General features: G+C 31.5%; 3 protein-coding genes across 3 annotated transcripts in view; 2 read left to right on the forward strand and 1 right to left on the reverse strand.

Annotated features, from left to right (window-relative positions):
• The window catches only part of HELRODRAFT_166920 (hypothetical protein), a gene marked incomplete at both ends in the record, with an annotated part of 1,974 nt that extends 1,426 nt beyond the window's left edge, over nt 1-548 (forward strand). The window contains 3 exons of the mRNA XM_009012089.1: nt 155-268; nt 339-342; nt 524-548. Coding sequence (XP_009010337.1) covers nt 155-268; nt 339-342; nt 524-548 — 143 coding nt within the window. The remainder of the gene's footprint in view (nt 1-154; nt 269-338; nt 343-523) is intronic.
• An 836-nt stretch (nt 549-1,384) lies between these two features.
• Nucleotides 1,385-2,283, reverse strand: HELRODRAFT_166921 (hypothetical protein; the record flags this gene model as incomplete). Its single annotated transcript, XM_009012090.1, has 3 exons — nt 1,385-1,612; nt 1,675-1,828; nt 2,042-2,283. 3 exons carry the CDS (start codon nt 2,281-2,283, stop codon nt 1,385-1,387), a joined length of 624 nt encoding a protein of 207 aa, XP_009010338.1.
• A 3,998-nt stretch (nt 2,284-6,281) lies between these two features.
• Nucleotides 6,282-15,904, forward strand: part of HELRODRAFT_71319 (hypothetical protein) — a gene marked incomplete at both ends in the record, with an annotated part of 15,040 nt that continues 5,417 nt past the window's right edge. The window contains 8 exons of the mRNA XM_009012091.1: nt 6,282-6,570; nt 7,939-8,070; nt 8,197-8,358; nt 8,494-8,653; nt 9,070-9,142; nt 10,688-10,906; nt 14,609-14,792; nt 15,019-15,094. Coding sequence (XP_009010339.1) covers nt 6,282-6,570; nt 7,939-8,070; nt 8,197-8,358; nt 8,494-8,653; nt 9,070-9,142; nt 10,688-10,906; nt 14,609-14,792; nt 15,019-15,094 — 1,295 coding nt within the window. The remainder of the gene's footprint in view (nt 6,571-7,938; nt 8,071-8,196; nt 8,359-8,493; nt 8,654-9,069; nt 9,143-10,687; nt 10,907-14,608; nt 14,793-15,018; nt 15,095-15,904) is intronic.

Below are 15,904 nucleotides of genomic sequence, written 5' to 3' on the forward strand. Positions count from 1 at the left end.
AATTTTGACACGTTTTTCAATTGTTTACTTCTATTTATGTTTTTGTATCAGTTGGTCAGTTTGCTCTTATATTTTTTACTTACGCTTTTTTAAATCAGATTTTATAATTCGTTGTTTAGAATATTGTTTAATAACCGTTAGATTCCAATGAAAGAACGAAGGAATGTTCGCAATTTAGAGAAAGAGCAAATGAATGCTGAAGACTTCTGGGAACTTGATGTCCGTCATGATAAACCTTATCGACATATGATGACCACTAACAGGAATGGTATGTCTCCATTAATAATTTTTTTTCACTATGTACTATCATTTTTAATTAACTTAACTTAAATAACAAGGATGGTATGTCTCCGTTAATAATTTTTTTTCACTATGTACTTTCATTTTTAATTAACTTAATTGGCAAAAAATGAGTCGGTGATCCCTAGCAGTGTTTGTAGAGCCACGAGCTTTCAGGACATTGATGACTATCTACCTCCACAAAACTCAATCTTTAACTGCGTTAATTTTTTTTCCATTTTAGGAATTGTCCACGACTCAGAGCGTAAGTTAGCACAGGGAAAATATAACACTTCAACACATTTCTTTATTTCGATAAAACTAGTCATCTTGTTACCAACTTTCATTGCTGTTCTTTGGTCCCAATAGAGGTTTTTGATAACTCTCGTGTCTTTTCTATCGATGTTCAAATTTTCCATTATTTCCATAAGCTTCACGTGTTTCATGCTATCAAAAGCTTTAGAGTAATCGGCAAAATATGTAAACAAGTCTTTTTTCATTTCAATCGCTCGTTCACTGATCATTCGTAGCATAGGATAGCGTTTTTGGGCCACAATCCTCTACAAAACCATATAGGACATATGAAATTTTGGATCTGATTTCGCTTCGTGCTTTCATCATTAGAATTCTCAAGAGAAGTTTTGTAAGATGACTCATCAAGCTGATTGTTTGACGTAGTTTACATTCCGTTGCATTAGGTTTTTTAGAAAGTGCAATAAATATTGATTCGGATAGATCTTTAGGTATTTTGCCGCTGTTATAAATCTCATTTAAAATTTCTGTCACTTTGTCAATGCCAAATTCATCAAGGCGTTTATTTTCTTTAACAACTATCTAATCTGGACCTGGCGCTTTATTTAATTTCCTTTTGGAAAGAGCGGCACGAACTTCAGATCTAAGTATCTTTGGTCCTTTTATGTTCTTATTAATAGGAGGTTTTTTACCACAGATATCATCAAAAAGATCGTTAATGTATTCAGTCCATCTTTCAGGTACTTTTTCTTTCTCTAAGATTACTTCACCGGATTTAGCTTGTTATGCATCCAGAAACAGCACAAGCCCTTTTTCAGTGATTTCTTAGTTGTTTTTATACGTTGCATTTGTATTATTGTTTTTGGTTTTCAATGATTTCGCACTTGTCATTTAACCATTTCTTCTTTGCCTCAAAGCACATTTTTTTTATTGTTTTGTCCAGCTTTTTGTAACTATTAGGACTGCAACCTTTTACTTTCCTTCGTTTATCCATCAGAGATACGATGTCATCTGTTTTCCATTTATGACCTCTTCTTTGCTCATTCACAGATATATACTTGATTATACTGTGTGGGCATTTCTAAAAATTTTATATTCGGATTTATTTACGTCTTCCGTCAATAACTGGAAACGATTTCGTACTTCGACGTTATATTTGACCTTGATCTCATCATTTTGAGACAGACTGACAAAATTCAAACGTTTTGGGGCCACTTCACTCATGATTTTCTTCAACTTTATCCTGATTTTACAAACAACTGAGCTATGATTACTGCCACAATCACCTCCATAGTAACTTTTTACATTGTAAAACAGCATTTTGAAATCGTCTATTTATTGTAATGTAATCAATCATATTTCTTACCTTGTCTCCGGGGCTCTTCCAAGTATATTTTCTGTTTGGGTGATTGTCAAACTAGGTTTAGGTAAAAATGTTATCATTTGTGACACATCATTCAATCAACTTTTCTCTTCTTTCATTTTTTTCACTTATTCCATGAGGACCAACCAAGTCCTGTATTTTTTCTGAGCCAACTTTGCATTCAAGTCACCCATCATGATAACAATTTTTTGAGATTTATATGTTTTTAAAGCATTATCAAGATCACTGTAAAAAGCATCAAGGCCTTCACTGCTTTCAGACGTTGGCGCATATACTTGAATAACAGGTAGGTTGAAAGGTTTTGCGTGTATTCTGACCAACAAAACTCTATTTGACACCGCCCAAAAATTTTCTAAATTTTTAGACATTTTTTTTGATAGTACACCTACTCTTTGTTTGTGTGAATCACCTCCAGAATAGATAAATTTGTCTTCTTCAAAGGTAATGACACCAGATTTCTTCCACCGAGTTTTGCTCAAACCTAGAATGCTAAATTTTATTCATTTCTTGTTTTACGTTTTCAAATTTTCCAGTCTGGTACAACGTTCTAACGTTCCATGTTGCCAGTAAAAGGTGTATTCAACTTGTCACTATCAAGTTTTTCGATTTGGTCTGTGTTTGTCGATGGTTTTCTTGGCTAAAGTTGTTGACAGTAGGTTGCCATTATTTGCTGTTAACTATTCTACTTCTATATGAGATGGGTCATGACAAATAAAATTATATAAGATAAATAATTGAGTCAAACAAATCAATAAAAATGGATAAATAAATATAAAATATATGAAGTTAATGTATAATAATTAAAAATAATTCAGAAATAATAATGCATGAAAATCAAAATAGTTATTATTTGAGAAAATAAGCCAATATAATAAAATTATAGAATGAACAGGATTGAACATACATGGATATTCAAGAAAATAATAATATTGAAAAATTAAAAAATAAATAAACACTAATTTAATGCAATATACATACAATTTAAACTATGAAATTTGAAAATATATAAAATAATATTAATAATAATGTTTTTTTAATAACTTCCTAATATATAATATTCAAGAATTAAAAAATTCTATTATTAAACAGAATAAAAAAAATATAATAAATAAATTGTATTAATTAGTCAGTATTAAAACAACATTAAATAGACAAAGTTGAAAATTAAATACGAATATTGTTTAAATAAAAACCCGTTAAATCGATACAATACAGTATATAAATTATATAAAAATAAATATAATGAAATATACGAATATTTATAGAGTAAAATATGAGAAATTAATTTAAATTTAAAATAAAGTTATTTTATAAAAATAAACTTCTCCAGAATTATCTAAATTGCAAAATTTAACAAAACGCATGTTTTTACTTTTGGATACGTCGATCGGGATAAAGTCGATGAAAATGTTATGTATTTCTTATTCTTAATGCTGTAAAATTGATGAACTGGGCTGGTGCGTCGGGGTGCCTGGACTGGGATTTTTCTGACAGGTATTAGCGTTTTTGAGTTATATCAACAAAATTTATACCAAAATATACCAATAAAATAAAAATTAAAAACATTTACTGAAATAAATTATTAAATAAATGTCAACAAGGAACATCATAGCACCATGTTAACAAAAAAAAATACAAAACAACTTTAAACCAAAATATCCATAGATGATCGCATATATATTAATTTTTTATATATAGGCTACTGAAGACCGTCATTCTTAAGAATTTTATGGTGTCAACATGGACGTTTTCAAATGGGTTTGATATTAACATTTCAACAATTGTTATCATCTGGACACCATTTGAAATAATTTCTAATATGTGAAGGTTTTGGGCCGCAGAGCATACATTTGGTTTTGGAAGTGTTAATATTCAACCCATTTGCAAACGTCCATAAAGAATTATTTAATAGCTCTAAGCTCAATAATTTGACTAAGTCTATTATTTATTATCTGTCATCATCGTCATTAATACAATTTTTCATTATTATTTTATAATTAATATCATCATTATTATTATGTATGTATGTATTGCAAAAGAATTGGTAAATTTCGTACAACTCATCGTTTTTTATACGTAATCCTTTTTTTATTTGTTTTAAAATCGGTTCTCTGAATATGATTGATTTGGCAGATTATGGCGAAATTTTTAAAATTTGTCCTTTTTATTTAATTTTAATTTTCTTAATTAACGGAATATATTGTGTAAATACAAATAAATGTCCGTACTGCAATAAAATATTCATTAACGTTAATAGACACTTCTGGCGATGTACTATGCACCAGCTCTCGAGCAAAATAAACAAAACGCTCCAATTATCTCAGGACTCAACAGACAACAACGGAGATATCACATCATGACCAACTTCGTCAGTTGAAATAATTTTTACTCTAAACCACCAATCGTCGCCGCCGTCGTCGTCATCGTCAGCGGTTGTAACAACGGAATCATCTCATGCTGGCGTCAAATTGCCAAGAACGCCAACCCAATGGTCCGAAGCCAACACCTTCTTCAAGTTACAATGCTAACTGCTGCAAACATAGACGAATTTACAAACAATTTTCAGGAGATGATATACAATTATTTTGATCAAAATTACGGCACTATAAAAACATACACTGACCAAAACAACGTCACAAACAAAAACATCTAAAAAAATCTAAAAAAAGAAATTAAACATTAAAAAAAACTCGGCAACAATAACCACTATTTTAACAATTAAATCATCGACATAAGCTAAACTTTACGTTCAAAACGTGCAGACAAAAAAAATCAGACATCACAGCTCAGCTGCTTGGACAGCTCGGATTTTGGTGGTCATGCTAAATAATATCTGCCACAACAAAGAAAATGAGAACATTTAACGTTGACGATTGCTACAAAAACTTCACAAATATGCTAAACGACTCAAATCCTGACAAAAAACATCAGCTTTCTGAATGGATCCAAAGATGTTAATCGTTAGCTACGCCCTTCAATATTAGTACATTTTCCTACCAAGAAATTTTAACAATAGTCTACAAACACAAATTTAAATTATCACCCTGCTCGCTTGACAAGATCTCAATTATCTCTTTCAAAATATGCCCAATATTGCTTACCATTTTGCATCAACTACTAACACAATGCTGGGTGGGTATTCTCCAAAATCTCTTCAGACTGGAAAATGGTTTCACAATATTAATTTACAAAAAAGAAGATGCTCAAGATCCAGCCAACTTCAGACCCATAAAACTGCAACCAACGCTCTACAAAATATTTTTTTCACTTATCAACAACAAAATATACAGTTATTTCGAATCAGACAACAGGATCAACAAAAACATACAAAAAGGATTCTACCCAAAAGTAGATGGCCTGACTGGAGACACAGCCCTTAACTCACATGATCAACGATGCAAAAAGACATTTACGGCCTAATCTCATCAATCATATATCACCATCATATTTCACTTTAAATCAATTATTTAATTAAATTTTTATAAGCCGACTACATTATTACAGTTTTCGGTTGCGATCAGTTGACTCTACTCATCCTGGTCAAATGAGGTGTGCTTCAAGACGATCTTGTTTCCCCATTGCTTTTAAACTTCTGCTTCTTCAACCCCTTAATGAAAAAACAGAAAGAAACTGAGTTTCAACAATGTGGCTGTATATAAGGCCCAACAGCAAGCCTTAAAACAAGAGCATGGCTGCAATTTACTGACGACACAGCAATCATCGCCAACAGCACCAAAAGTGCACAGAAGCTTATCGATGTAAATTGGGCTTGGTGCAACGCAACAAATAAGCTAATTTTTTATGCAGTGCCGTCTTGGTACTCTATTTATTGTGATTGAAAAGCTGTTTGAAATTAATTTTAAAACTATTAACTCTCGCCGTACTCGTTCACTATGAATGACAAGCATCGTAAATTAATTTATTCAACATTTTATTTAATTACATGTTTTTATTTTATTACATTTCCATTTTAAATCCTTTTTTCTCTTTGCATTTTTTCGTCATTGTTTTTATTTTATTTTGAACAGAGATGAATAATTAAAGTGTTATTATCTTAATTTTTATTTTTTATTTATAATTAAATTTAATTACCTATTTTATCATTATTTTTAATATCTTCACTCTTTTATTTGTATAATTCATTATCTTGAACTTTGGATTTAATTTTGAACTTTTTGGATTATTATTATTATTATTATTATAACGTCAAGTTATTATCAATTTTCTAATTTTTTTACGTATCTTCGGTTTTGTTTTGAATTATTCAGTTTTAATTGAGTTAGTTGGATAGGAAATATTGTAGGGATTATGGTGGTACTATTATTATTATCATCATCATTGTTAATGTCATGTTGCTTATTCACCAGGTTATCCACCGATATTCAACGAAAAGATTCGTGACAAGGCATACAACGTGGGTGAGAGTTGTACATTGAAAGCTACTGTTGTTGCCAGCCCTAATCCGCTGATCACCTGGTTTCGAAATGACGAACTACTAAGTGAAGGAGGCAGGGTGAAGATCGAAAAAGATGTTGGTAGAGGAAAATACTCATTAACTATCCTGCAAACTAAGCCGAATGACTTTGGGGTCTATAAATGTGTTGCTAGGAACAAGTATGGCACTGTTACATGTCGGGCTCGAATGCTTTGTGGAAGTTAGTTAAGCATTTAATTTTTCATATTAACATTTACTAATCTTTCATTCCATCCTTAAATAACCTACGGCAGGTGTTTTAATAAAGAATTATTGTTTGTTAATTTATTTTGAAATTCTGTTCAATGGCGTCGAGTTCTCATTCAACATTATTTGACTTGACCGAATTGGGCAACATTTAGGGTTCAGTTTTTGTCATTCTAAGAGCCAAATAGCCGAATATTACTATTTCCGTTTTAGCCATAAGTTATTTTGTTTCCTAAACTATAATTGATTATTATTGAAGAAAAATTTATTTTACTTGTTATAGTTTTTGAATTTGAAACATCAGAAATTAAACACCAGATTAAGTATTATCTTAATAAAGAATGTTGGATAGAAATGAATCACCTGTTTTTAGGTGGAGAATTCATCAAAACCAGTTTTTAAAATTGTCCTGTATATCAACATATATCTTGCTCCACCGCCAACATTTCAGTATTGCAATATTACTATACAATTCTCAGTGAAGTAATTTTGAAGCAGACTATGCAGAAAAATTATTATTTTGTCAACATAATTTTCAGTTCTTAAATTATGATAATTTTTAAAATTTGCACATTTAATTATAAGACATAATCTAAATTATTTTCTAAGTACTTATCAGATATATTAATTGAACCTAAACACTCCGGTTTACGATAGTCTTCTTGTTCTCACTTTTTCTTAACTAGTGTTATACGCTCTTTTGCTAAATCTGTTTTTGCTTTTTCTGGCTCTTTTTTTCTGGAACACTCTACCTACTTCTCTGACTATTTCTCCATCACTAATGAAGTTCAGAGCAAATTTCAAGACCCATTTGTTTTCAAAATTCATTGAGGAGCGCTGTTGAACATCGCGGAAATAGCGCTTTATAAGCTAATTGATTGATTGATTGATTGATTGATTGATTGATTGATTGATTGATTGATTGATTGATTGATTGATTGATTGATTGATTGATTGATTGATTGATTGATTGATTGATTGGTTGGTTGGTTGGTTGGTTGGTTGGTTGGTTGGTTGGTTGGTTGGTTGGTTGGTTGGTTGGTTGGTTGGTTGGCTGGCTGGCTGGCTGGCTGGCTGGCTGGCTGGCTGGTTGGTTGGTTGGTTGGTTTGTTGGATGGTTTGACTGACTGACTGACTGACTAACTGACTGACTGACTGACTGACCGACCGACCGACCGACCGACCGACCGACCGACCGACTGTGTATTAACTACTTCAGAATCATTGATAGACAATAAATAATCTAACTAACATATAAAATGTTTAGCTTTCATGGCTATCGCGCTGTTTTATGGCATATATATGAATTGAATAAAATTAATGAAATTAATTTTTTTGAAAGGTCAACCAAGCAGACCAGGCAGACCCCATGTAACTCAAGTTTCGGACAAAGAAGTTTTTATGATATGGGAATCTCCAGAATCCGACGGTAACAGCTACATCCAGGCATATAAAGTTGACTGGTTTAGACCTGGTGATTAACTGTTTAATTTTGTTATTATTACTGTAGGCTATCACTTGGTGTTTTTAACATCGTTTTAAAATTGGTTTTTACAGCAATAAAACGATGCTTAATATTTTATTAAATTACCACGTTTAGGTGACCACAGATGGACAACAGCTACATATTCGATTGATGAATGCGTCATAGTTAAAAATTTGAAACCCGAAACATCATACAGATTCAGGATCAGTGCCATTAATCAGTTCGGTCAGAGTCCCTACAGCTGGGCTTCCGTTGAAATCAAGACGAAAAAGAAAGGTTGATGATGATTTATAAAAATATGTTTTAAATTAGCTAACACAACTATTCCACATTTTTATTTACATTGATTCAATAAAACAATAATTTTATTGATTTAAATTATTATTTTTCAACGTTGATGGTTTTTGACAGGGACATGTTCCCTCAACATCGATGAGGAGACCAAAAAGATTCTTTTGAGATCACGACAAGCAGCTACGAGACCTTCTCCTGAACACACTCCTCCTCCTTGTGCAAGTAATCAACCAATTGCAAAGCTTCATACAAACAGCAAATCGTCTGAGAGCGCAAGGTCATTTTTTCTTACGAGCAAAGAAGAAAACAATGATTTTTCAAACGAATGTTTTTCGAATCAAAATATAGAATGTGGTGAGACAAATTCATAACTTCTAACACAGATAAAAACAAATTTTATGAATTAAAAAATTCATAAATTCCTATAAATTCAATATTTTATATAAAAATTTATATTTCTTACTAAAATAAAAAGCAACCGAATTTAGTGAGATAACAGTGGATGAAAATGTAATAAAATTACAAGAAAACGTTGATCCCAGAGAAATTATATCCTTTGGAAATGAAATCTGCAGGTTTGTTTAAGTTAATCCAGTTACATTGCTATGACAAAAGATTGCTAAAGATTTATCTCATTATTTTATTTATACATCAATTGAATAAATTCACTTGTTTAACTTTTATTTTAATAAGAGGGCAGTTTTCATTGCTGATGAATGCTGAGCTAAATATTCCAGGCTGTACCTCAAAACAAATTGTTGTAAAGGTGATCGTGTTTAATTGTTGTCTTTTATTTAATTTTTATTATATGTAATTTTTTACATGAAAAAACGGCTTTTTTGGCCACTTCCTCCCTATCGTAATACTTTTTATCTGTAAAAAGCGACTTAAGCTTCTATTACGTCACAAAAAATTGTCTCAAACAAAAATACATTTTTTAATACTTTATCAAGCACCATAATAAACTTTAATTTTAATGACATTCATTTTTCTATTTATTTTTTTAATTTAAACTACACTAAAACTTGTTGATTTTATTTATGTAAATAACTAAAAATGTAAAGGGCTAATTGTAAAAAAGTCATAGTTTTTATGTAAAAATTTACGTAACAAAATTTGAACTCCATTATTACCCTTCTGTAGCACTCTGTAATAAAATCTTAAAACCCCACCTCTTCCTAGGAGTGTTACTTTACTTTATACTCAAACGACTTGTAAATTTCATACCTTTTTATTGATACTAACAACATTTTTTTTAACTCACCAATTTTATAGATAACGACCGTCATTAATTTGTCACAGAGTTAGTCCATTACTCTTACGCGATGGCATGGTTCGAATTAGCTAAAAAATGACAAGATGGTTGATGATTTTTGCAAATATACTGATATCTGTTTATAAAAAATTTTCACCAACTGTGAATATCTATTTTGTGTGGGCAAATGCTGATTTCGGAACACCCCGGTTCACTTAAATGTTTGGGATATATAAATAATTATCGTTGAACCATTTTTTTCTAAATCTATATAATTGAATTGTTTTTTGAAAAAGTTTATTTTTAATCAATGTCTTCGTCATCCACCTTACTTGATGCTGAGCACCAGGAGTTGCAAACATAATGTTCCTTAAAATAAAGCATCCAACACTATCAAACATCTATCAATTCTTTGAAGTCATTTTTTATATGCTGGATTGTTAGATGCATAAAACCAATGTTATTGGATTTATATTTTTATCCGAACATAGGATCTTAGCAGATTTAGGTAAAATAAATCACAATAAACAAGCAACAAAAGATTATAAAAAATTAATTAAATTAATAAAATTCATGTGATATGATTGCTAAAAGTTAACTACTTTGTCAAAACTAATTAACAAAAAATACAATTAGTTTAATTTTAAAAGTTTATCTTTAATGGTATTCAAATTATTATGCATTTTTACGTAATACAAGAATAACTTTTTCTACAGCATATGTGTAAAAATGTAAATATCTCAGAAACTATAGGTCGTAGCTAAATAAAGTTGATGGGATGAGAATGAACAGATGAACAATATGAAACAGAAATTAAGTTTCTAGGATAGACCATTTATTTTTCTTTACAAACAAAATATTATTTTTTTAAATTTTCAAGATTTCAACCTCATGAGGCAATTGAGCTATCTCCACAAATATCATTTTTTTAACCAATGGCACTATTTCCTCCATTAAGATTGCAAACATTTATTTTTGTGACCACTTTAATGCGTATATGTTATGAATTATGTAATAGTTAAACAATCACTTAAACCATTTTTTAACTTGATACAGATAACGGAGTACAACAAATTAAGTCCCGGTGAATGTTTGCGAGAATACGATATGTTGAAGATGGTCAACCAGGAACGCATAACGCAAATGGTAGCCGCTTTTGTTTGGAAAGAATGCATTGTGTTAGCGTTTGAAAAACTTTATGGGGAGAACGTTGTTAGATCGTTGTCATTTAAGAACAAATACGATGAACACACAGTTACAACTATTATCAAACAAGTTAGAATGATGATTTTTATATTTCCTTTATTAATTTTTGATGAAGACAAGCGTTTTTATTTATGAATATAATTTTTGACCATTTAAAATATTTATATTCAAAGTCTTTATGTAATGTGAGATTTTTTTAAATTGAGGCGTAACCAAGAGACGGTATAATAATGATGGCTTTCAATAGCTTAATGGAACATATACAAAATTATTATTATAGAATAGACACTTTTTTATTGCGCAAAAACCCAGAATCAAAAAACTTCTATTTTAGAGATGTCCGGATATCCAAAAGATTAAGGCACGAAATGGAACATATCTATTTTAATGATAAATTAGTGTCATATAAAATAGCTTACGACGAAGTTAAGAAAGCGGCCTGCAATTTTTAAGTCATGAATTGAACGAACTAAACTCGATTAAAAATCCGCGCTCAACTTGGCGAAACCTCAAAAACTACTGTAATTTAATAAAAAAAACAATCGTTTTTCAGTGATTTTTTTATATCAATATTAGTTAATTTCTTTAATCCTTTAATGATTATTTTATAGGCAAGATCAACAACATCCATCATAAGATTAGATAACAGCTCGAACATTTTGCTAATGTATGTGATTCTATCCCTATCCTCTATTTAAAATCACAATCATCATTTTAGCTCATATGAAGTAGTGCACCACAACGTTCAGTAGTAGGACCACTTTTATTCACAGCACACATTTTGCCAATCGGCAAAATCATAATTTACGCTATGAATAAGCCGATGGTACTTATCTTTTTATATCTTTAGATAATATAAAGATCTTTCTTCAAACATCAACATCCTTTCCACATGCATCGCATCAATGAAAGAATGGTTCTTACATAATTGTCTACAATTCAACTTTAAAAAAACTGAGCTCTTCACTACTAGAGTTTTTCCATTCAATAAATAAATTTAACAACTCAACAACAATTTAACAAGGCGATCCTCTGTTTCAATATCTGGTACGCCAAAGAAACTTGGACTGATTCTGGGATAAAAAAAAACTGGTTTTTTCAAATCATATTAAGTCAGTGGCAAAAATCTGTAATAGTCATTTGAGTAAAATTTGACATCAAACAGTTTCTCTGTACAGATCTGGCTGGTGATCTGGCGCGATGTTTAATTTTGTCTAATTAATTCTATGTATATTTATTGTGTATATTATTGTGTTAGTTATTTATATAAACAATTTATATAACCTAAAAATTGCAGATGTGTTTATAAAGAAAAACAAATATGTCGTAACATAGGTGCAGAAAGGCGGTTTCCCAGGGTCCCCGGCTATATCGAACACATCGCAACAATTTGAGAGGCGATTTAAAGAGCTAAAAGTAATAGGTTGATTCTTCATGTAGTTTGGCAATTGCCTATGGAGCTGTGCCACATAGTCTTCTGTAGAAATCACTGGAAATGTTTCCTATGCCTGCCAAGGTAACAGAAATCTTGAAAGATTTTAAGATATATTTCACAACAAAGGAATTTGCGACCAAATGGGTGGATTTAAAAGTTTGAAATTTTGCTTGACGCAACTGGTGGTACAAAAGTCTCACTTGGAATAGGAGTTTACACGTCGTCACTAGAGGCTTTCATGAATAACACCATGGTGCTGACAAACTCAGATCCTACCTACCTCCAACCGATAAAATAGCTGTAGAGTTGATGTGTTGGAGCTAAATGAGATTCAAATAGGAAATTTATAAATTTGTCTCTAACTAAAAAAACTTGATCCCTACACGAATTTTACAATTTCCGGTAATGTGATTCCAATGCTGCATTCCAAATGCACTGAAATTTACCGAGTAGGGCGGTAAAAAGTTTGAACAGATGGCATCCTGCTAATCTGAAAGACGTTGATGAAATATGAAAATTGCTCAAAATAATTTGAAATTGTCAACAAAGTAGAATTTCAAAGCAAATTCAAAGTATGGTTGATGCAGTTTGTGGTAGTACCAAATTTTCTAGAGCCTCTTAAAGTTGATGAAGTCAACTTACCCATAGTAGAGAGCCTTGAAAAAAATCTACCGGTACACCCGTAAGTGGTTTGGACTTTTTCCAGGTCTGACTTCGTTAGCGTTATACAGTAGAAACATGCTACTAAGACTCCCTCTGAAGTCTCTGATGGAAAAAATTAAGATCGCAAATATTAGGTGTCGATGAATCTTGAACAACTCAGCTGACGATTGTGTGAAAAAAGTGAAGCCATCATTGAAAACAGAAAGAAAGTGGAACGCGGAGAAAAAAAATAAATTTCGGAAGATGCATTAAAGTTTAATGAGATAGTGGGAGCCGTTCAAAATACTGAACATGGTATGGGCTGATTTTCAAACACGTAGTGGTCAAAGGCATTGACTAAAGTAAGGGTAAAGAAAGGAAAAATATGACATGAAACAAAATCAACAAGACAAATGGACAACGAGAGAAAGTTTGCTTCAGTAGAATTTAACGTGGAATGATATTATTATATCAATTAACACACGGCCATACACGGACTAACACATGCAAGCTCGCAGACACGCACAATCATATTAAATTATAAATTGTAATAGATACGATTAAATTATAAATTATAATTGGCATGCAATTGATTTGCCACAAAAGCGTCGACGAATTTAGTAGGTCAATGCACATGCACCATGAGCATACGCTAGCTAGACTCACACAACTTACAAGCCTCTAGCATATTGATTTTGTTGTTATACTTCAATAAAGATTTATCAACTAAAATGGGTGACTTCGTGTTTAATTTATTATAACATAAATATTTCTAATTAACGTAACCAACCTAATAGTAAAATAGCATAAGTCGCCAATTTAAATTGTCATAATTTTGTAACTTGTTTAATTAACAATCGAGTTTATACGTAAGCATCAAACCAGCGATCCGTTAGTTTCTTAACTTCAGATGTAGATGCGATGTTCGACGCCCTAACTAAAATAAGCACTGTCTAGTTAGCATAACACCGTCCGTGTAACACAGCGTCAACATAACACGACAATCTAAATAATATGGTGTAGGAACATCACAACAACACTCGACATAATATGGTGGAGAACTGGGGTAATCAGAACAATCTACATAATCTAAATGATAATATGCTAAACATGGCTCCATTAAGACTGACGTTTATTATAAAAACCATGTATGATAATCTAACATCAGGAACAAATCTTGTTAGATGGAAGGTGCCAAAAGAATCTAAGTGTAGCTTATGTAAAGAAACGGACACAGTGGCCCACGTAATGGCTTCTTGCAAGTACGCATTCAGTCATGGATGTTATATGTGAAGGCATAACAAAGTATTAAAAATACTAGTGAAACTCATGCGTTATCCATATTTAAAGGCAAGGTTTCGTGACAGATTTGGATGGCGTCATCATTCATAAAGGGTAGAAGAGCAAGATCTGACGTGGTTTTACAGTCGTTATCAGCAGACACTGTTATTTCGGTTGAACTGACTGTACCGTATGAGGCCAATATAGCAGCAAATCATGCTATAAAAACAACCGAGTATGAAGATTTAGTTAGTGAAATAAAACGAAGTGGATTAAGGTGTTTGTTGTATGCAGTTGAGGTTGGTGTAAGAGATGTTGTGGGTTGTGCGTGTTTATGTGTGTGTAATATATATTTTAACTTTTTCCGCAGCATCTAACACAATAGAAATTTTAATGCTTTATTAATTTTTCAGGTATTAGATGGTGTTCAGTATTTACACCACCGAGGAATTGTCCATCTAAACATCAGTCCAAACAATGTAATAATGCAAAGCAGGAGAAGGTTTGATATTAAACTTACAGACTTTTCTTTGGCTCACAAGGTCACAACCTCTTCTGGAGAATTTGTCGAAAGAGTCGGAGCTCCAGAATTTATGGGTTTGTTATGTATACTATGTTTTTGAACGGGGTGTAGCGTTGTATAGTGTTTTTATGCACGGGTAAGTTTTTTCATTCAAAGTCTTGCATGCATTCTATAAATTTCTATAAAACTCATTTTCTGTGCTGGACATTTTATTTGAATACAATTTGTTAAAAGTTTTGATATGGTTTTAAAATTTTGTACCATTATTGTTTTGAGGTAATAAATTTTTAAACTTGACAGCCCCTGAAAAAGTATGCAATGAAAAGGTTGGAGTTGCCGCAGATGTGTGGGGTGTCGCTGTTTTATCTTTCATACTGTTAGTATGATTTTACATTTGTCGGATATTTCAAAATTTTTCAAAATAAAACTTAAAAATGAGTGATCACAAATTTATATTTTCCATCTTTTGTTGTCAATTTGCATTTTTTGAGAAATATCTTTATGCTCTTATAATGCCCTCTTTCACTTAACAATTTTCTTTTTTCTTTGCACAGTTCTCCATAAAACACTTTCTTAGAACTTTTTTTGCCTTAAAATGTGGACAACGCATCAAATCATAAAAAATTACACTTTTAATAACAAATAATGATATCATTCATATATCCATATTTCAATCATTGCCTATCAAACCACTTCTTTTGCATATCGCCCTACAAGTTCATCTACATCTGCCATCATGTCTCTTACTTCTGTGATAGCATCTTTTTTAAAAAATAATAATCATATTCATGTTATTGCTTTCGACTTTTCTAAAGCTTTTGAAACTTTTAAGCACTTCTCACATTCAAATAATTTAGTATCTCTTTCTCTACCTGACAATACTGCGATATTAAAATAAATTTCCTTTCTAATAGGAGCTATTCTGCTTTTTTCAGTTCTACACCGTCACCGTCCTTTTCTCTGGAACTCTCTACCTACTTCTCTGACTACTTCTCCATCACTTACGAAGTTCAGAGCGGATCTCAAGACCCATCTGTTTTCAAAATTCATTGTTGAACATCGCGGAAATAGCGCTTTATAAGCTATATTGATTGATTGATTGATTGATTGATTGATTGATTGATTGGTTGGTTGGTTGATTGATTGATTGATTGATTGATTGATTGATTGATTGATTGATTGATTG

The sequence above is a fragment of the Helobdella robusta genome (genome assembly GCF_000326865.2).
Source record: "Helobdella robusta unplaced genomic scaffold HELROscaffold_10, whole genome shotgun sequence".
Taxonomy (NCBI): Eukaryota; Metazoa; Annelida; class Clitellata; order Rhynchobdellida; family Glossiphoniidae; genus Helobdella; species Helobdella robusta.